This window comes from Toxotes jaculatrix, chromosome 8 (genome assembly GCF_017976425.1).
Source record: "Toxotes jaculatrix isolate fToxJac2 chromosome 8, fToxJac2.pri, whole genome shotgun sequence".
Taxonomy (NCBI): Eukaryota; Metazoa; Chordata; class Actinopteri; family Toxotidae; genus Toxotes; species Toxotes jaculatrix.
The window spans coordinates 22,049,611-22,072,593 of NC_054401.1; the positions used below are offsets into that span (position 1 = coordinate 22,049,611).

At 41.0% G+C, this 22,983-nt stretch overlaps 1 protein-coding gene across 1 annotated transcript in view; it reads right to left on the reverse strand.

The window, feature by feature from the left end:
* LOC121186588 (proprotein convertase subtilisin/kexin type 4-like) overlaps nt 1–22,983 on the reverse strand; it is a 155,447-nt gene that overhangs the window by 1,858 nt on the left and 130,606 nt on the right. The window contains exons 16-19 of the mRNA XM_041045364.1: nt 20,851–21,036; nt 10,367–10,490; nt 4,706–4,875; nt 302–379 (exon numbers count right to left, since the gene is read on the reverse strand). Of these exons, the coding sequence (XP_040901298.1) occupies nt 302–379; nt 4,706–4,875; nt 10,367–10,490; nt 20,851–21,036 (558 nt within the window). The remainder of the gene's footprint in view (nt 1–301; nt 380–4,705; nt 4,876–10,366; nt 10,491–20,850; nt 21,037–22,983) is intronic.

Here is a 22,983-nt window from a genome sequence, read left to right on the forward strand (position 1 = left end):
GATGCAAAAGCAACCACACTGGCATTTTGGTTCCAAATGTGTTAAACACCATGAGAATGAGAATGAGATGAGAATGAATGCCCCCCTCCATCTTCTTCATAACATTACATAATTTCCCTTCACTCTCCCAACCTTCACTGTCATCTGTTTAGTTGTGCAAAAAAAAAAGAATTCTTTAAAGTACAAAGAGAGAGAGAGAGAGAGAGAGAGAGAGAGAGAGAGAGAGGACAAGAACACATATTAAATTTGCACTAGATTTAGATGGAGACTTTACCATAGAATTCTGGATGCTGCAGCTCACCTGGAAAGCCAAACCTGACTTGTGGGGCTTGTCTGGGGTCCGGTTATCCAACACTAAGTTTCCAGGAATCTTCCACATCTGGGTGATGGAACAAATGTTTGGTGTAAAAGACAAATAAAAGGTGGGAAAGTACAGAACCACAGATCTCTTCCTCTTCGTGAGAATAAAACCCAAGATGACAAAAGATAATAAGTCACCGCATCATTGAATTTCGGGCTGAGACTATCGATTGTTTTAATCATCGATTCATCTGCTGATTACTTCATTGATGTATAGATTAATTGTTTAGTCTATAGAAAGTCAGAAAACACTGAAAAAGTATCTGTTCAAGTCCAAGGTCACATTGTTTGTAACGCAGACTTTCTCTTAAAATTTAAGTCTCCATCCCCAAATCTGATTACATTACAAGGGGGGTTATTTTCTTAGACAGCTCCTCCAGAGCCGCAGAAGACATTATATAAGACTCCCCATGACTAGTGTTCTGACATTCATGTGATAAATCTGTGAAGTAGCCCTTTAATCTGATTCTAAAAAGCTGTGATTTTATTTATAGTTGTTGTGGTACATTATTCATTCTTGTTAAGACTCCTTGAGGTCCTCCGTCTGTTGCATTTCACACCAGCACCACTTGCAGCAGGGGTTGTGACTCCTTTGACATCCTTTTCCCCCCTCCGTATGGATGTTGGGAGTGAAAAAAAAATTTGAGAAAACACTCACGCAGAAGACACAGGACATGAGCTGTTCAGAGAAATCTGATTCAACTCTGTTTTCTCAAGGAAAAAGACAAGGACAAACAGCTGAATTTGAAATCAATCAAAAACTGGCTCTGTCCACAGGAGCGATGTTCAGACTCCAGTTACGATTTGATCTTGGCTCAAGTTTTCAGTGAGTGTTGACGTCTCAGAGTTGTGAGGAATCCCGAGCCGGCAGCTTACAGCAGGGGTTTCAGTGATACAGTATTTACAAGGCATGAGGAAGTGGGAGCACTGCAACAGACGGCAGCGTACACGGCGCTTTCAATTATTTCTCACAGCATTCATGAAAATAGAAGCACAGCGGGGCGTACAGTATGAACGACAAAACTATAAAAAGACATGGAGTGAAAAGAGAACTCCCAAGCCAAAATAAATGGCAACGTATGCTGTTGCTGGTGAAGAGCTGAGGACAGTGTGTGTCTCGGAAATAAGAGAAATAGAAATAGTGCGGTGGAGTGTAGACAGGAAGAGCAGCGACGGAGCGAAAACCTAAGAGCAAATAAGGAGTGAGGCTGAGGTTTAGAGTTGACACAAATCTGCCCGATAAACCTGATAACAGGCCTCATGCACAAACCACTCATAAAAACAGATAAAATAAAAATAAACAAGGCTGAAAGTCTACAGCATTCTAGCAGCTCTGTGAGGCTGTACTAAGGCACTGCGGTGCTTTGGGACAAATGCTAGCATCAGCATGCTAACAAGCTATGAAAGCAGTGTACGTCTGCCTCATTAGCCATGTTTCCATCCAAATGTCAGGCAAATTTTGCATAAATGTTTGAAATGTTGCCAAAAATAAATGGAATTCATGTCTACCGACAATATTAACTGGAGTTGGAGAGAGAAATAAAAACTCAAAAACAAAAGGACAGAAACCAGAAATAGGTCCTTAATATTTAATGACTTGAAATCTTTGTGAATCTGTTGATGAAAAGTGGAAAAATGTGACCTAGTGGTGGAGCTGAACATCAGGGGATAACCAACATTTCTAAAAATGTAATAAACTGTAAAATTAATTTTCTGTTCTTTATATCAGTGTGATGGTATTATGTCACGCAAATGCACAAAGATTTTCATTCATCAGCTTTGTATATTTTGTACTATTTCTTCATATTGTAGTGGCGTGTAATAATAATAGTGTTACATGCTTTGCCATGATGACTTATACCATTCAGCAGAAAAACCTGCCGCCTCAGGGTCTTTATGCAGGTTGCTGCCCAGTAACATCACCTATATGGAGTCTATTCTATCGTTAATCCCCGACTGTCACAATACTTGGACCGTCTCAAAATTTCAGACGTTTTTTTCAGCATCTATCTTGATGTCAAACCATTTGTTCTTTCTGTAGTTCTGTTTCCACTCTGTGATGAAACAGTGTTGACAACCGCAGTAATATTTTCTCATATTTTTGGCTCCCCTAATACCACGACTGACACTACTAAATTTGTTGTTTTTACAGGGCTTCAAGCTCTCCAGTATGAAGTTTTTCTTTTTACTCTTGTATGACATTTTTATGAATGAAGCATGCCCAAAGAACAGGGAGGAATGGGCAACCTTATAACTTTATTATGCCCATAAAGTTGGAATAATTTGGTTTTCAGTCACATTCCTCTTTTTATTCCTTTTTATACATATCAGTAATCACATTGGAAGAGACTGATCAATAAACCTTTGAGAAGATATACACTTTATCTATCAAGACTAAATCACATTGTCACAATAATTTCATGAGAAGAGGTAAAATATATTTTATTTCAACTTTACGGTTAAAAGTGTATATAGAAATTTTGGGGGGTTGATTATAATGATCAAATCTTATGAATGTGGTCATCTTCACAAACAGGTGCCAATCATCAGGCAGAAACAGGTAATTTACAGCTAATTTGTGCTGGAAAAGCGAGTTTAGTGACTCTGACTTGCAACGCTTGCACAAGCAGAATAAGGCGAGAGAGGTTTAGGATAAGAATATGAAAATGTCGAGTGAGTCTTAAAGGATAATTCTGGGTCTTATTTACTGGGTTGTAGTTTTAGTTGTCATTTCTATTGGTTATGATGAGATGGCAAACCTGTCTGATTGCTCGTGTTTTTAGAAGTGTGAAAGTCTCAGCAATTCTCAGGAATTAACTTGGTGAGCACAGAGTTATTTTTAGACCTGGGAATGACCCAAACTACAAAAATAAATAAACAAATAATACACGTGGAAATAAACAGGAAATATCCTTCAGATTGAAAGCTTCAGATGGGTAAATTTAGCATGTGTCTAAGCAGTGGAATGCACACACACCGACAGTATATCCTTTCTGCCCTCTAACTCATCAACAGAAACAGATGATAACCAGCTTTTCCTGGAGCTGATCTCTTTCTCCTCCCTCAGATGAGAAGCTGTTAGTGAGGGAGAGAGAGGGGGAGAGAGGGGGAGAGAGAGAGAGAGAGAGAGAGAGAGAGAGAGAGGCTCACAGACAGAGATGTTTGTTTCCCAGCCCTTCCACCGTCTCCGTGGGACGACCCTCCCCATCCACCCACCAACCAACCCCCCAACCTAATGGATCAAACAAAGGACATCATTTGTAGGCCAAGTCTTTTCTGAGCGTCTCTCTCCTCAGCTCTGCATACCAATCCAATACAGCCCAAGGAAAAAAAGCCACGCTGTGGTACATGTGTGTGTGTGTGTCTGGGCCGGGGGTTGGAAGGTCTGTTTGCCTCTCCGCCAAGCATCGATTTATCCTTTTCTCCAATTTATTTCTCCTCCTAGCCTCTACGATCCATTCAGATCTGCCTCTAGGGGAGGAACTCGGGGTAAAGACGTTGTCAGGCCTCGTCGTTGCCTCCTAACACCGGCTCAAAACTCATCTACAAAACTCATCTACAGGCCCGGGGACCATGTACCCCTGCAAGGACATGTCAGGCAGCAACATGCACACAAACAGAGCTACCTGTCGTCCAGCGGCACTCTTTTGTTACAAATGTAATTGGCCTGATAATGCAGCATAAAGGACACAGGCAGAAGGCTTCAATGACTGTGAGAGGATAATCTTGAGTCTGAAAGAGAATTATATTTGTTTCAGTTCAAACACTGAGCCGGGAGATGATTAAGTAGACCACAAAATACCCCCTAATTTCAAAAGGGAGTCATACCCCAGTCTTTTTTTCAGCAGCAACAACTGTTGGAGAAGCAAGACTGATATTTAATTGTTCCTTATAATCAGGCCTAGACTCAGTGTACGAGCAGATATGATCAGAATAACAATATCTCAAGTCTTGATTCAACTGTCTGATCCCTATCTCTGTCTGTATGATTCTGACATTTTCAGATGTTATTACTCAGACTCAAGGATTTGTATCCTAAAGCCTTGATGGTGACGGCAGTGTTCAACAGGAATGCTGCATCTGCACAAATCCCCCTTTCTTACCCCTGCACACATGCAGAAAGACACACACACGCACACGTATGGCAGAGATCTGTGAGCCATTTTTCAGTGTCACAGTGAGCGACGCCTGGCACATCCTTACACCTGAAGTTGATCAATGCAGATATGTCCAGAGGGAAATTGAAATCCATAGGAAATTAGGTGGTGCCAGTGATTTATTGGAATAGTAAATCACAGTGCGTGTGTGATGTGTGAAACGTGTGTTCTAGTCTACAGAACTGTACCTTGGGTCTGGCTGGTACGGTGATATCAGCAGCTCGCACCTTCCTGTCTCTTTCCATTTGGTAGACCCATTGAATCAGGTCCAGAGGGGGGTAACAGTCCCTCTGGTACACCCCCCTGTGAGGGACAGGGTGACGCGACCCCATGGACACAATGCTCTGCAGGGGTCTCTCTGAAGTAAAGAAAGAGAAAGCATAGAACTACTGTTAAAGTGTTGTTTGGCACTGTCTGCCTCAGTAGCTACGTTTTTATCCAAATGTCAAGTAAATTTTTCACAAACGTTTAAAATGTTGCCAAGGATAAAATGGGTATTAGGTCTAAATGCATCCAGAGGCTGGAGTAAGACATGGAAAAAATAAGAATAAAAACCCGAAACTGGTTTTTCAGGGTTTCTTTTGCTAACTTGAAATCCTTGAATTTGTTGGTATTTGCAAGTGTGTTTTAATTTCTTTTCCAGCAATAGGCATTAAATGTATTTTTACTGGTAGTGTCAGGGTCCTTCATTCCCACAGAATTTCAAAATGCCTTTACACATATGAGGGCTGAGCTGTACTAAGTTAAAGTAGTACACAGCACTCAAACTGTAAAAAATGTGGTGGCTTTTATTGTAACACGGTCACAGGAAATGTGTGAGGCCCAAAATAAAGAGGTGAACTTGGCATTTCTTTGACATACTATGGCCATTCAATCATGTTACTAGCTTATACACATGTAAAACAAACAGGAAGGTCAAATACTTCTGAAAGGCTGGGATGAGGGGATCAGCTATTTTACAGGCAAATCATGCCATTCTCACATCTTTAATAATTAGGTGTCAAATTCAGTTTATTACATAATTTCTTTAGCATAAAATTAAAAGAAACATTCTGCTGTGTGATAAAACGTTTTTATAGGGCATTAGTATAAAATGCATTTGTTATTTTCATTCAGCCTTTCTAATTTTTTACACAAAAAAATCCAACTTGAAAATGGACATGCAGCTTTTCTATCTTTTTGTTCACTTACTGTAAAGTGTGATACTGTGAGTGAAAGAAAAAAAAAGACTCACACAAGTGTTTTACCTTAACCATAAATCAAAGAGCCAAAATGTCTTCTCTTTAGAGGGGTTTCCTTGACTTTGTGTGCTTGTGAATGAAATCTGATCCTTTTAAAGGTGGAACTATAAGACAAACACTTACAGTACAAGAGGAAAATCAAAAATACATATCCGACACTGAGGAGCTGTGTGAGATTCTTAGAGGAGACTGCAGTCATGCGTGAATGTTCAAATAAATCCAGGAAGCTTTTCTTGAGAATAAAACAGAGATAGTGTGTAGAATGACCCCAACTGAAGAATCACCGCCCCACACCCCTTCCCTTGCTGTTTTTTTTTTTTTTCCAGGTACACTGCTTGTGCTCTAGCTTGTTTTTGTCCTGCTTTAATTGCTTTTTTTCTTTTTTCTTTTTTTTTTCGCAGAGAAGAAGAAAAGACAACAACAAGGCGGTGAGGGCTGCAGCTAATGGAGAGGCTGTAATTGTGAATGGAGGCATTCATCTGGAGACGTCGTCCGTGAATTGCGCCGCACAATACCCAGCACCAGGCTGCTCAGATCACCAACCAGTCACCAAACACACACACAGATACACGCATACATACACACACTGAACCCTCAGATCACTGGTGCTCAGAGGAGGAACGTAATCACACCTCCGCAGAGAGCAATACACCGAGGAAGGGAGGAGAGAAGGAGGAGAGGAGCTGGAGGGGAGGAGAGGAAGAAGAGAGGAGAAATTATACAAGGAGAGAGGAGGGGAGGGGGAGGAGAAGAAGAGAGGGGATGGTGAAATTGATGTTTCCTACCATTTGATTTGGGCCATAGAGCCCAGGAGGCAGATCAGATAGAGCCACATGCACATACACACATACACTCACATATTTCGGACGTAGAGCACATGCTCATGCCATTTGTACACACACAAACTCACACAAATGAAACAAACACAAGAGGATAAATGCACAGTTTCCTTCTCACACCCTCATAAAGCAAACTCATACTCACAGATACACATAAATACACAGACACTCACAACTATGCAAGTAAGCATGAATATACATACACACTTTGACAGACAGTTAAACACACTCACACACACAGACACATTAATTTAAAACTATACATCCTTATAAACATTTGTATGTGTATAACTTGTCAGAGCTCAGGGAAGCATCTCACAAACCCCACACTTCCCTCTACCTGCTGAAACTGTAAAACCCACACACATATATACCTCAGTCGAACAAACACCATTAAGCCAAAACACACAGAAAGGCGACTGAAAAAAGACACAACAAAGCCTACGTGACGGTATATATATATATAAAAAAACTCTCATCTCAGCGAGGCGAGACGAGGCACCTGTCAACGCTGCGGCTCCCGCTACTACAGAGAAACATCAGGACACAACAACTCAATTAAACACACCATCCCTGTTCAATTACTGCCACATAATCACAGCAATTTACCTTCACTTGCCGCACAGCCACCAAACAAACACACATGGGGGCACATACTCGTACAGAGGCGGTGAAACACGCACAAACACGCACAGATGAAGCAGGATCGCAAAAGACACCCAGGCTGGAGCTGTAGCTTCATCCTACATATCAGGAGTGTAAAGCTCACCATGAGGTATCTGCAAGGTAACTGGCTTAAAGTAAACACAGAGGATGCTGGCAGAGAACAATTTAAGTAGAAGGCTGATTTACTTTTTCTCTAAAAACAATTACATTTGCAAACATGTCCACTACAATATTACCAACATCAAAACTATGACAGTTTCTGTTCAGCAAATGCAGCTGGCTATATAAAAATGTCTGTGAACAGATTCTGTAAATTAAATTGTAAGTAAAGGGAACTAAAGGGAATTTTGTTAAATTTCACCCCTTCTTGAAAAGGACGGAAATCATAGATGTCAAAATCAGCAATCAGTTGCCTTTATATAAAACGCCCAGATGCTTCAACATGTATTATGTCAAGTGTTATAGTACAAGGAATGAGTAAAACAATTATTGTCCTACAGTTGTGCCCACACTTGTTGTCTTGGCCCTAATGTTCTCTCCTTTCTGGATGGCATAAATATTTGTAATTCCTGCCGAGAAATCAGTTTAATTTGGTTTTCCATTTAGTTCAGTTCAGTTGCAATAAATCCCACTGTGATGAAGGTTGTTATGTTAAGTGTTGATTCAACTTCATGGTCATTTTGGAGGCTATAGTTTGTGGTGCATGAAGTCAGGATTTTGTGCGGGGGTGTTGTGTTAGATTGTTTGGGTTAGGTGTACCTAATAAAGTGGCAGCTGTATTCCTTTTTTTTTTTTTTGCTACAACGAATTACAGAGGTAAAGAGGATTAAACAGAGGACACGGAGGGTCACAGAAAATCAGTATACGTTATTTGCTTGGTAATTTCTGCTCCCACTGGGATGTGTGTGGTCTATAATAATCACAAGGTAGACCTGGAACAGGACAGAAATCATTTAAGTCACTCCAGCAAAAACCGGAGATCTTCTAGTAATACTAAATCTCTCTGGACAGGAACTGGTATTTTACCCAGCTTAAGAGACAAAAATCTCATATTCACAAGCTCCCTGCTAAATACTGACATATACACTGACCAAGTACTTTTTTTTTTTAAGTACTAATGCTTAGTACTCCAAGCATTTTTGACAAGAGTGCTTCCAACTGTGTGGTGATGAAGAACTTGACCTGCTTGGACAGAGCTTTGGCCTCACATCCATCCAACTTGTTTGGGATGAATTAGAACCCCATACTGCCTGCAAGCTAGACCTTATCAGCCAACATCAGTACATAACCTCACTAAGGCTCTTGTAGCTGAATGTGAGCAAAAGTCTGCAGCCAGGTTCCAAAATTTTCTGGAAAGTCTTTCTTGTAGTGGTAGTGCTTATTGGTTATAGCAGTATATTAATGATGATTAATAATGATTAATAATGATTAATAATCAAATATGGGTGCAGTGTTTGGGTGAACCATGTAGTGTATGTGGCTGCATCTGGCAGGGTCTACTACATCCTGTTCAACAAGCAGGGAGACTGTGTACAGATAAACATCATGGCTTGTGAAAATATGCTCGCTCATGAAAAAATGGTGAAAAGGTATAACTGAGTTACATTAATACATTTTTAGAAAATAGGACACGTGTATACGTTCTAACCTTAAATCAGAAGACAGTTAAAGTAGTTTGACATTTTAAATATGGAGCTAGAGCTATAGGAGATGGTTAGCTTAGCTTAGCACAAAGACTGGAAGCAGGGGGCCACACCTAGTCTACAGCTATCTAAAGGTATTATACAGTATTTAAATATATTCTTCACATGATATAGGAGCTCGTCAGGAAATAATAATCACAATGTCATGGCTGTGGGTGAAGTTCAGAGCACAGTGTGGTAAACTACTACAGAATGATGTCATTGGGGATAAAACTGAGGAACAGCAACACTGTAGGAACCTGTGAATGAGTAGTGTGTGTGTGTGTGTGGGTGTGTGTGTGTAGACAGCAGATTGACTAACAGCTTGAACTTGGGTTAGATCCAGGAGCACAGAGAGGGATACACGGATGGATGGAGAGAGAGGGAGAGGAGGAGGGGGGAGAGCCATTGATTTCTCAACAGAGAGATCAGCATCTTGACAGAAAGAGACGAGAGAGCAACAGAGCAAGACACACACACCCACACACCCACACACGCACAAACCCACAAAAAGAGAGAGAGGGTTCCCACTGTGGCCCTCAGGTGAAATTCCATGACGTTTCCATCTCTTTCCAGGTTTCCAGACCTGAGACAGAGTAGTTTCCTGCCCTGAAAATGTTCTTCCTTCCTCGTAGTCTGGTTTTTAATAAAGTTGGGTTAAAATTTGTGTTTTGAGGGAGGTAAGAACTTAAAAATCTATCAATAAAATAAGCCCACCAATAAAAATTCCTCACTTTAACAGCATGTTTGTTAAGGTCCCTGACTTTTCTTGGCTATCTTTCAAAAGTCCATGATATTCCAGGACCTCCATGACCAGTGGGAACCCCCGTTGACAGAGATCAACAGGAAAGTCTGGTTCTGTGTCTCTCTCCCAGCATGCCTCGGTGATTCTAACAACCCTAAAACCCCCGACAGGGACAGGGAGGATGGTGCTGTGGCTTCGTGCCGGTGTGGCTAACGAGGTGTGCACGTGTGTGTGTGTGTTTTTGGAGGTCGTGGGCATTGGGGGAGCTGACACACACTGTGGAGGGGAGGGGGCGGGATTGGGGAGGGGCAACCAGGGGTCATGCTGTAATTACACATCACAGTCCCTATGGTCAGTGGCCCGACTGCCTTCTTCTGACTACACTTCCTCAGCCAAAGAGGCAGAGATGGCAGGTGGAAGGCAGGTGGTGGTGGGAGAGAAGGGTTAGGAAGTTTTTGTTTTCCACTCTACACCAGAAAACTGATCAGCATAAATTTGCTTTTTTTTTCATTTTCTACTTTTTTAATGAACTTGCACATCAATTAATGTGTCTGTCAGTTGGTGTTGTTTAAGTACACTCAGTGCATGTATCAAACCTTTTCAATAACCCTGGCTCCAGGCTCACCTTAATTTCCAAGAGTTCAAAGATCTGCAAGTGGTTGACACTTTCACATACCGTGCGTGGTCCTGTGTGGGTGGTAGGTGCCGTAGAGGATGAGTGTAACACTGAGCAAGGCTCCGGCTGCCTCCTCTCCCGTCAGCCTCGTACAGCTCCTCACCATGCCTTTGTGGTCACTCACCTGGAAACAAACATATCAGCAAGCACATCATGAAATGAGTCACATGGAAAACTCACAAGTTATAACATCATACATCCTCAGTAGAGAAGGAGTAGTCAGTCACTGATGACTGACAATATGTTAAAATTTGATTGATGTTGTAAATTATTAAATGTTGTTCACTAAACTATTCTATTAAACTATCAAGCTTTTATCAACCCTCTTAACAAGAAAAAAGCCAATCCTCTCTCTTGAGGATGACATGAGAATCGTCCTAAGCTGTAAAGAGTTCTGAGGAAACTGCACTGAAGTGATGGCATGTATGCACACACCTGGACTTGATGGATGTGTGGGGAATAGCAGTGATTTAAGAAAAAAACAAACAAAAAAAAAAAAACACAAAAAAACCCCAGAAGACTTTATGATTGGATCAAAAAGACTGAGTAAGATCAGGCCGGCATACTCACATACATTACAGACTGTGGTCTATTGTACGCTGCATAGTTTTGTGCACTCTATGATCTTTTCATGTTTAATTTATTGTGTTACTTCAAGGTCACAAGCAGCTTCTACAACAATAAAGCTTCTTAAAATGATACATATGTGGATAGGAAGCCAATAAGATTCCACAACACCGTACTGCTAAGAAACTAAATATGTTAAGTTTTGATCTTTTGATTAAATATAAGATAATATAATTATAATCTATAAATGCCTCGACAGCCAGTCTCCTAAGGTGATGAGTGGCATGGTGATACCTCTCAGGGCTGATATCACATAGTTTGATCTCAGCATTAAGTTAACGCAGCGGCTTGGACTTAAGTCATGTGACATGGACTCGAGTCAGGCTTGAGTCATGAATCAGATGACTTCACACCTCACCTTACAAAAAACATGACTTCACTTTGACATTACCACCAATGACTCATCAGTCAAGCTTCAGGTTTTTACCCAGTGCAGACTGATGGTTTTGCTGCTTTCACAAACCTCAGCTGTGGTTAGTTGACATTCATATTATAAAAAAAATAAAGCTTGTCTCTAGTTTGGTTTATATATAATCAGCAAACCACTGTCCGTGCTTTCCAAATATCAAAATATCATTTGTGCGGTGCAGTACCTGCGTCCTGTCAAGTGAAACAATCTATCATGCAATGTCAGTTGCATAATTGTTCAAATCTCCCAGTTCAGCTTTCATTTATCTCACGTCAGTATTTTAAGCTGATCACCTATGTAATTATGTAAGATTAGAAACCAAAATGTTAACCTCACTTTGGCTTCTATAGACAACTACGTCATGTCACACCCAACAAACACTACTTTAGTCCGCCATATAAACTCTCTACATCTGCCATACCAGCTACCCAGCCTACCTGTTTTTTTACACACTTTATTGTTTTGTAGATTTAATAGCAAATCAATAAAACCGCCATTTTTTCCCATTGATCAACACTCAAAAACTCATAATAGCATGGGCCACAAACATGTTAGAAACTTTATTAAAAAATGTCTCATTTACGAAAGTATTCAAACTTTAAACTGTCTTGGCTGTGTGCTTTGGGTCATTGTCCTGCTGAAAGCTGAACCTTTGCCCCAGTATCAGGTCATGTGCACTGTGCTGCAAGTTCCCTTCAAGGATCTCTCTGTATTTGGCTGCATTCATCCTTCCCTCAATTCTGACCTGAATTCTGAGGAGCTCCCACCATAGTAACCATCATGCTAGGCCATAGGGATGGTATTATCAGGTGATGAGCAGTGCCTGTTGACATAGTGTTTGGAGTTCTGCCTGAAGGGTTCAGTTTTTGTCTCATCAAACCAGAGAATCTTTTTCCTCATGCTCTCTTTAAATGCTGTTTGACAAACTTCAAGGGGGCTGTCATATGGCTTTTATTCAAAGCTGCTTCCATTTACCATAAAGGTCAGATTGATGACCTGACCACAAGAGTGCTACAGCAAAGGGTCTGAATACTTTTGTAAATAAAAGATTTCAGTTTGAGGATGATTTTTAATAGATTTGCAAAATTTTTTAAAACCATGTTTTCACTTTTGAATGTAGATTGATGGGCATCCATTTAAAATTCAATCTACAACACAATGAAGTGCATGAAAAGTGAAGGGGTCTGAAAACCAGTGTGTGTGTGTGTGTGTGAGTGTCTGTGTGAGCACTCTGAGCAGACCAGAGGCCAGGCATTGCGGCCCCCAGCCAGGCGCTGCATTGATTTGTTGTTGGTAAACAAACAGCTGGATGCTACAGGTAGATCGATATGCCTCTCATGCCTCCCAGCCTCCCAGCATGCCTTTCTACTGAGTCGACATGGCTCTCCTAGGAGCTGCGACCCCGCTGTCGCTGGGAAACCTCATGAGTCAAATATTTTGAGATGCCTGAGTGTATTTATTTTGGCTGGAGTTAATTTTAACATAAAGTTACACTCTCCTGACACAAGGATTATTGGAATCTATAAATAGTGTTTTTGAATGCCATAACTTTATAGTATAATTTTCTGTAGCAGCAAAATATCGTCTTTTCATGTTTGGTAATGATGTCAGTCATAAGTGCACTTTATCTTCACATAAACTGGCCTCTAGTTGTCTATCAATAACCAATAATAGAGAAGAAATAAACAATTTATTACACTACTGCCATGATTAAAATCAGGTGTAACTACAGTGGAATTAAAAACTGAGAACTACAAGCAGAGAGAAACCAGGATATAAAGAAAAGAGAAACTAAACTGACTTTTAGACAAAAGAGAGACAAAGAAAATGAAAGGATTAGCAGAAGCTGAGGAACAGAGGGGAGAGGGAAAGGATTTCAAAGCCAGAGAGAGAAAGTACAGAGGAAAAAAAAAGAGAGAGTTGGGAGGATTAGTGATAGGGGAGAGATGGCAGGATATCGAAACACGTGAGTGTCAGAGAAAGGAAAGTGAGAACCAGAGATAGAGGATGAGCCTGAGAAGAGAAGGGAGTTCAGAAAGAGATGGTAATACAGAGGTGGGACGGGACACAGCCAGACAGGAGGAGGAGGAGGAGGAAAAGTACGAAAGACATAAAAGTGAGATGAAAAGAAAGAAAACACCTCAAAAAGACGGCAATCAAGCAACTTTCCAATCCAGAAGAAATGTTGCTAACAACTGCATCAGGCAACACTGAGATATTACTCTGTGGTTCTGTATTTATTTCTACATGATTTGTTTATTTAAAGGGGAACTTCACAGGCTTTATGTGCCATGGTCAATTTACTAGTTCTAAGGAGTAAAACTCAGCCCGTGAAAACAGTTGTATAATGTCTTCTGTGTCTCTGTAGGAGCTTTCTAATGTCTGAGAATATCACTCAAGTGATATCACACATCCAACTCAATGTCACTCTTGGACACTTCAGATTTTTAACAGAAAGCCTGTTTTACAAACTGGGACTATGAGTTTAAAGGATGTGGGTGTTTAACAAGAACGAGGGATTTATTAAAAGACGCTAGCGAGCTGCATCATGAAAAGTGTAGGATCCAGAGTTTGGAGCTTGACTCAAATTAGAGACTGAAATGAGTCAAGCTCATTGGCCTCTGTTGCTTTGATTTTGACTATTCTAATATTTTAAGTCCCCCAGTTTTTTGGATGAATAATACTAAATTTTAAATGTACTGCTCTAACAATGAATTACATAAGGCTTGAAACATATACACATTTTCTGCAGGACTGTGAGTGGACTAGAGAAAAGAATGAGGATTTGTGACTGTTTGGTTAATGGTTCAACTTCCAGGACTGGCTAAGAAAAATGAAGGCAAGAAAAGTGAATGAGCAACAACTTCTCTTACTAAGTGGTCATCCATTTATTTTCTGTTCAGCCATGCTGTGACACAAGCACCATTAACGATGCTCTTCCTCCTGTGACATGTCAGAATGTCTTCTGTGAAAAATGCCTGAAGCTCAATCTAAATATCAAGTCTGGTATTCTACCAAAAATGTGAACGGACATTTTTCCTGGGATACACTAAGCCAGGTCTGGGGTCAAACAGCAACTAATTGGATCTACATGAGGAAAAGAAGTAAAACACAACTTAATAATTTTTGATTGTCCTGACCTGTAATACATTAATATCATAAACTGTACAGAGGTGAATACTGTACATGATCTATTATTAAATACTAATATTATCTATTGAAATTTTATTGTCTTTTCTAATTTTGTAAATTAGCTTATATGTCTTAACTTGATAATGACACCAATATCTTAGCACTGCAGCTGATATTTTTTGCTGATATTCAGTACATTTATATATAACAATAGATGGTTCAAACAACATTGACAAACGCTCTGTGTTTTCACTAAAATGTCATTTTTGCAAGGGTTGAAAAAAGACCATCACAGTCTTGACTGAAAAGGAGGATAAACAACAGTCTTAAAATAGGTGTTCTTGTGTGCAATCTGATATAAGTGTTTGAGTAGATTAAATTTAAGTTACCGTCTTCCAGTGCAAACTAGGGTAGTATCGATCTTTCCTCCAATAAGCACAAACAACGAATAAAGTGAAACCCTCTGCCGGGTGATCTTCACCTACCAGACTGTGATGTTTAAAACAATTACAATTCGTCTTGACCTGGAGGCAAAACAGAGGCAAAACCTATTTATGTCGAAGTCTAAATACATTTGTTTTATTACTTTAACCCCCGGCACCTCAGACTGCGATTGTACTGGGTGACTATCAGATGTAAAAAGTGAAACGGGAAGTTGCTAGAAAACAGCGCAATACTCGGTTTACTTTCATGGAATAAACAGAAGCTTCAAAATAAAACCCTTGAAGGAACCTGTGAGTGTTGGCTGTGTTGGAGAGGGAGGCAGTGTCAGATGGGAGGGGAGGAGGAGTCTTGCTGCGTCTACATATGTAAAGCAGCAGGGAAGCAGCAGTGTGTCAGACTGAGGCTCTGGCCCAACCTGAGCTCCTCGCTGCTCCTTCCAACACATCAATCATCCAAAACAGGGCCATCATAGCCGCTCTGCATGCTGGGAGACATGCACATGCAGGCACGCACACACTGCAGCATGCTTAAATACAAACAACTGAACAAACACAGAAATCAACTGACACGACATTTAAATTCTGTACACACGCACGCACGCACACACGCACGCACACACACACCGACAACACAAATATGTAGTGAATTACAAACACAGGCACATACACTGAGAAGTAAAACTGACAGGTACATACAGTATCACAGTTCATGCGCAGAAACGCACACACACACACACACACACACACACACACACACACACACGGATGCATTACACCAATGAGCATTGGACAACAAACATACGTAAGAACACACCACAAAAGTGCACATATTAAATGACACAAGCAAACACCTACAGTGCAAAGTATACACACACACACACACACACACACACACACAAATACACACACAGGCACGTGCACAAACAGAGTCACACTCTCTCTGCCTCCCAGCCTCACACAAAGCACGCAGACAAACAGAAATAGGTATCCTGTGCCCACAGGGTGCCCTCGCCCCCGACCATCTGTGACGGGTGCCAACACACAGTGGGTGATATTTACATGGAGACCCACCCCACCTCCACACACACAAACAGAGAGAGAGGAAAAAAAACAAAACGAAAGAAATACCCACAAAGGGCCGCTCGGATCGCTTGATCTCCCAAAACTCATTAAACATGCAGATATATGCAAATATATGCACCTCTAGAAATCCACCTTGGGCCAGAGTGAGTGAGTGTTTGTGTGTGTGTGTTTGTGGGTGAAAGTACACATTTGAGAATGTGCGTGTGAATGTGTTTCTACTGTTGCAACTATGGATGCTTTGACAGTGTGTCTGCCAAACTTGATGCTGTGTGTGAGTTTGTGTAGTTAGGTTCTGTTAGAGTAAAGTCTGGAGATGATTTTACACTTGTTTACCAGAGGTAAGCGGCAGCTTTCCCTGTTACAACTGTGCATCGAATCATATTATTACCACTGAAAGTCATAAAACTTTATTTATAAATCAAAATCAACATTGCCACTTTCTGCCTCACCACGTGAGGCGGAAAGTTTAACATTCCTCTTCCATCTTTATTTCTAGTTGTCTCAATATCAGATTGGATTAAAAGCAGAGGATAAAGTTGTGTAACAATATTCCACTCACAGTTATTAAAAGTAAAGTAATAACATTAGTTTAGAAATTAGTAAGTCATTCATTAATACTCTAACCACCTACACTATCACCCCCTGTACCTGCACTATAATACAAATTTAGAACAAAGACTTAATGGAATAAATCCTCAAAGATGTGTTGATAGAAATCACACTTAGTCATTATTTCTTCCTAACAATGTAATCATGATAAAGCCTGCAGGGGTACATACACAGTATCTGGTCTTCTGTTGAGTTTTCTGCTTTTTGAATGATTAACTTTGATGTACTAATGTACTGAATAGGTTTTTAGGAATCAGCTGATAGGTTTTCACTTGATAACTTGATATGACACAGATATCTTCACACTGCAGCTGTCAGCAGCTGATATTGTGTGCTGATATTCAATATCTTCAAACATGACAATGAAATTATAAAAGAAACCACAACAAACATTCTGTGCTCTTTTTTTTTTTTAAGAGGGTCATTTTTGTGAGGGTGGAAAAGCCCCTGGGACAGCGTTTAGACCATTACATTTTTTCCTGAAACTAAAGATAAGAACCAATCTCTCGACATATTCAAGTGTTCTTGTGTGGAATCAGATCTAAACGCTTCAGTTCAAGTTATTACCTTCCTACAGAGAACAGCCGTAATATTTTTCTATTAGCGACACACACATTATAAACTCCATAGTTCTTAAATTATCTGCAGGTTATTCTGTTATCAGTTAGTCACTGTGTGTGAGGGGAGGAACAGGAGTGACTCCAGTCGAAGCACCAGGGAAGATGATGGTAAATATGTGATCTGTCAGTCATGGCCAGCAAGAGTGGTTGTGTGTGTGTGTGCGTGTGTGTGTATAACAACTGTGCTGCAGGCTAAATAGCACCATTATATTCCTACAGCAGCACTAGTCACAGTCATCTTGAGTCTCAAAGTCCTCTGGGAATCAGAGATGTCTCTGCTCAAAGACCGCTGTCACCCTGATACACACAAACACACTAACACACACACACACACATGCTGTCACCCTGATACACACAAGCACACTAACACACACACAGGCACACACACTCCCTGTGGGCATGGCAGCATAGAGCCAGGTGGGGTAGAAAAAAGAAGGAATGTGGATGTGTATTTATATTTATCTTTGTGCTTTTATTTTCACAAGCACACACAATCCATTCTTTGAAAATGTGCTGTTTTAACCTGCTGAATTACATACAAATACACACTCACTTAAAGGATCAGTCCACCTAAATTACAGAGAGACATTTTTCTCCCTCCTCTATAGCTGGATACAGCCATGCAGATAGTTTTGTCCAGGTTCTGACTTCTGCCTCCATCCCAGTACAATGGTGGTGAACGGCTTTTATTATACGGTGCTTACAGCATTTTAAAATTTTTACAGGAACATTTCTAACCAGACACATTGTTCCTGTTACTCTAGAACACACTGACATCGCTGATCCTGGAAAACCATGTTACTGCACCATTTTTTCAAGTGCTTAGAGCAGCACAAACAAATTCTTCTACTTTCATTGTATTGTGGTGGATATCACAAAGAATGGTATCTAAAAACCTGAACAAATAAAACCAAAATTAACTGCAGATACCACTAGAGGTATGTGAGGAAATACCGTCTTTTTAAATCTTTTGTAAATTGGGTGAACTGACCCTTTAAATTAACCCCATACTAACTGTAAATATGCTAAATAAACTGTCATATTTTCCTATTTCCCATAGAATCTTACCTCTTAGCACTAAATGAGGAAAGAAATGTTTTGAAAAGAAAGGACACAAGGGAGACATAGAGACAAAATATGTGTGCGTTTGTAAACAGGAGCTAAAAAGTGGTGTGAAAGAGAAACAAGAGGTAGAGAGAGCTAGAGATTGACTGGGAGAGAGTGACAGAATGAAGAAAGATCAAGGACACACAGGGTCAAAGTAATATCTGATGTACTTTTATCTGCTTATGAACGGTTATCATTGATATTGATGCTTATATGTTATTGTTCTCAAATCATGTAGTTAATCATGTCTGTCTGGTTTAAATGCATACTGTTACACTGCTGTGTGCTGGCTTTCTATACTGTGCGACGCTGCCTGCAATATTGTCTCTGATCAACAGCAAAAGCACTGAGCTGAGCTGAGGTGAGGTACCACAGATGGCGGTAGAGCGAGCACAGGGGAGAGCAGATATGAGAAAAGAGAGAGGGAGAGAGAGGGAGGGAGAGAGAGAGAGAGAGAGAGAGAGAGAGAGAGAGTGTTTCCAGCCCTGCGGTCTTGTCTCCTTCACAGCGCTGGAAGGTCAGCCGAGCCCCGAGCCATAACACTCGCTCCCTTTTCACTTCAGTCCCGCTTTCATTCCAGCAGCACCACAGTGGTTTTTGACAATTGTCATCATGACAAATCAATACAGACTCTCCACAGAGCGCACCCCCCTCCTTTCCTGCCCGTGAGTTTTTAAACACTGATCCAGCAGATAGTCCAGTTAAAGTCACTTCCCAGGGTTTCCATTTTATAGTTGACCCTTCACTCTCTACCATCCCTCCTCCTGTCTTTTCTATTAGTCCTGTTTGTCCTCTGTTTCTCTCGTATCCTCTTCTGTTCCTGTCTGCGTACCATTTCAAGATTTGCATGGCGGCTTGTCAGAGTGAACTTTGATTTTTGAAACAGTACAGATTTAAACTTTGGATGAACTGTGATATTTAGTCTGTACTAACAGTTTCTGAGACCTATATTTTAATGTATTTAAAAGCCAGCTTGGGTGTATTGGACCTTGTTTCATGTTCATGTTTAGACGTGTGTTACCTTCATACACTGTAACACTTATTCTTGTGTTTAGCGTGCTGTATTTGTGATTGTATGTATACACGTCGCTCCCTGATCTATGGTAAAGTTGACAACCAGTGTTAAACCAATCAGTGTGTATGTGTGTATGCTGATTAGCGTTGTGCTAAGGCATGCAGCACGTCAGATGCGAGTGTTAATTCGTGTTGCAAGCATCACAGTGACTCATCTCGGCCCTCCAGTAATGAGCAGTGTCGCCGTTATGTGGCTCGGCTTCATGGTGTTTCCTCCCTGTCTCTGCGACACACCGGGTCCTGGTAATTGGTCACAGAGGGGACACTAAATCTGCACGAGGACGTGGGAGAGACACAGAGAGGGAGAGATAGAGAGAAAGAGTGTGTGTGTGTGTTCGTATGTGTGTGTGTATCCGTGTGCATGTGTTTGCAGGAAGAGGTAGGTGATAGAGGACAGGGGGCGGGTGTCTTTCATCTTCACAGCTTTTTCTCTATAAACCTCCAACTGTTTACAAGGACTGATGTCTATTTGCACACACACACACACACACACACAGTAGAGAGTACCCCCCCCCACCTCTACTGCTACCACCCACACGAATATACAGTAAATGACCTCAGTGCGCTACTGTCTGTGAGTATGGATTCTAATCAGACGTCGGCAGTATTGTGTCTGTCAAACCCGGCCAAGGTTACTTAACCTTCCAGTCTTAATTTCCCTTCCATTTTAGCTCCTTCCTCCATATCAAACATCAGCACATTTATGAAGAAAAAAAAAACAGGAAAAGAAGAGCGCAGGGAGGAAAATGAAGATTGCCATGCTTGGCTGAAGCTTGGAGATGAAAGTAGAGGATGATTCACATTGCTGTGGCAAAATGAACTGAACCAAGCTGAGCTGAGCTGTGCTGTGCTGGGCTGTGCTGGGCTGTGCTGGGCTGGGCTATTTTTAAACTTCTATACATCACAGCTACTGGAAGAGGACAATGTGAAGCAGAGCAAATCATTTCTATATCATGGGAGAAGGTATGTGAAATGGGGTTTCCAGGTGGATACGTGAAAATGAGTAAAAAAGCTTTGGCAAGAAGATTTTTTTTTTTTTTGGTAGATTTAAGTAAGCTAGCAAAGTTAGTGATTACTTATTATCATGAGATCCAGGGGACTTTTACTGACAAAACTGCTAATTCATCTCTGGATTCAAAGTCATATCAAAGGCATTGAGATGAGAACAGAGATGTTAACAACTGTATGATGTTAGTGTAATGTTTACTTTTTTTTTTTGTAGATTTCACAGTAGCCAAAATGTGTATAACAGTAAAGAAACCAAAAAAAAGACTTTGGACTTTGGTCATAATAATAAATATTAATAATAATATTAATTAGCACTGAGCACAAAGTACAGTCAAGCAGCAGTTTACGATGACAGCAGTTTACTTCTCTCACCTGGAGGGTCCAGAGGCCTCGCGGCTGCTCGCCCCAGCTGTGCACGGTCATCAGGGTCCAGTTTTTCAGGCCGGCAGTGGAAGCGTCAAGGGGTCGCGTGTCCAACAGCAATGATACTGTGCCGCCTGGGGACTCCAGGCTTATGGAGAGGTCACCACGACACACAGCTCTGATGCTCACTCTCACCTGGTGAGAGACAGGTGGCAAGAAATGGAAAAAGAGGCAGGTGTGAACAAGGACACTGATGGAGGGATATCAAAGAAGGAAAACAAGAGGGAGGACGTGGGTGTACAGAGACAGAGTAACGTAAACATGTTATCTTCCATTGACGACCCAGGTCTTCTTGCAGCTTGTCAGTACCACTGTTTGACATCCTCTGGCTGTTTGTTGAGTGTGACAGAGAAGTGAAACAAGGACTTGTCTTTATTCTTTTAAACCTACTTTAAAGATTAAATAGTCCAGTGTTTACCTAAATGTCAAGCAACACCCATTCAGACCAATCACATTTTAAAGCAATAGTTTGACATTTTGGGAAATATGCTTCTTTGTATGCTTATTTGTATATTTGCATATATTTGCCGTAACTATGGACAGGAAACAACCTTTCACATGTCCATTGGTTTTTGTACAGATCAAACAAAAAAGATAGGATGTATTAATTAGTGAACTTCAGATTTTCTTTACTTTGCACAGAGCCAGGGTAGCTGTTTCCCCATTCCCAGTCTTTGTGCTAAGCTAAGCTAACCAGCGACTGGCAATATATTTATATTTACCATACACACATGAGAGAGGAATCACTGAGGTAATTTCCTCAACTGTCCAGCAATTCCTTTAAAAATATGGGATTGGTGTTTTCATTATCGATATCTGAGAAGATACATGTGACACATGGATGAACAAACAATGTATTTTCCCCTGACCCCTGATCAGAGTAACCCTTGAAATGCTGCAGTGAAAGTGCTAATGTGCATTGTTTTCCTAAGTTTAAATCCAAATCCATATTGCTGCAATATCGTGTGTACCAGACAGATGGAAATACCAGTCTGTCCATATCCACCCAAAGATGAGGACAAAGAAATGTACGGAGCAGAAGAAGGCACAGTGACAAAAATGGCTAAGGGGAATATTAGCTAAATGATTTAAATAAGCGTATGTACCCCTCAAACCCCTGCCCCCCCCAATTCCCTCCCAGTAAACACTCTCCCTGTCCCTGTTCATCATAAGCAGCACATCTGGTGTGACAATGGCACATCGCAGAGCGAGCCGCCAAGCTGCAAAAAGACTGACAGCCCGCTCCTGTTTACGGCGTGTTACCACGGCAACACGTCCATCAATCACACCTCGCAGCGATGGTCTGACCCACGCTTTCTGCCAGGGAGCAGAGCCGCAAAGATGAAGCCTTTTCAATTTACATGCTGACACACTCCCGCACTCTCTCTCTCTCTCCTCACTACTTCACAAGTACACACACTCACAAACATAGATAACTTGCACAAACCCAAATGTGCGTGTACGTTGACACATACAGTACGTATGCCTGCTGACACAGTCAAACATAAGCACATTTGCATGTATGCGCCTGTACTCAAGAAAACACAGTTTTGCCATTTTCTGCAAATGACACAGCCGCACATCACAGTGTGATCCTTTTTTATCTCTTCTATTCTCAGATAAAACACATGACACAGAAACCTGAAAACAATTTGTATGAAATCGTCAAGCTTCCCCAGTTGTTGGCAGAAGTTAAGTTTTAAATGCGCTTCTTGATTGGTATCTTGTCAAAGGCAGTGGGGGAACATGGGTGACTGATCGGATTTCCAGCCAAACCACAACACAAGTATGTAAGAGAATATCTGCCTCTACCACAGCTGAAAACTGATTGCAGTTTTTGTGTGATTTAAAAGAATAGTTTGACATTTTATATTCAATTTCTATTTCTTGGCTGGGAACTTTCCAGTGAGTTTCCAGAGGAGCCAGGCTGGCTGCTTCCCCCCTGGTTTCCACTCTTTATGCTAAGCTAAGCTAATGGCTTCTGACATGTGACAGAGTGATATGGATCCCCTCATCTAATTCTTGGCAAGGCAGCAAATAAGCATATTTTGCAAAGTGTACTATATCTTTCACATATCTCAT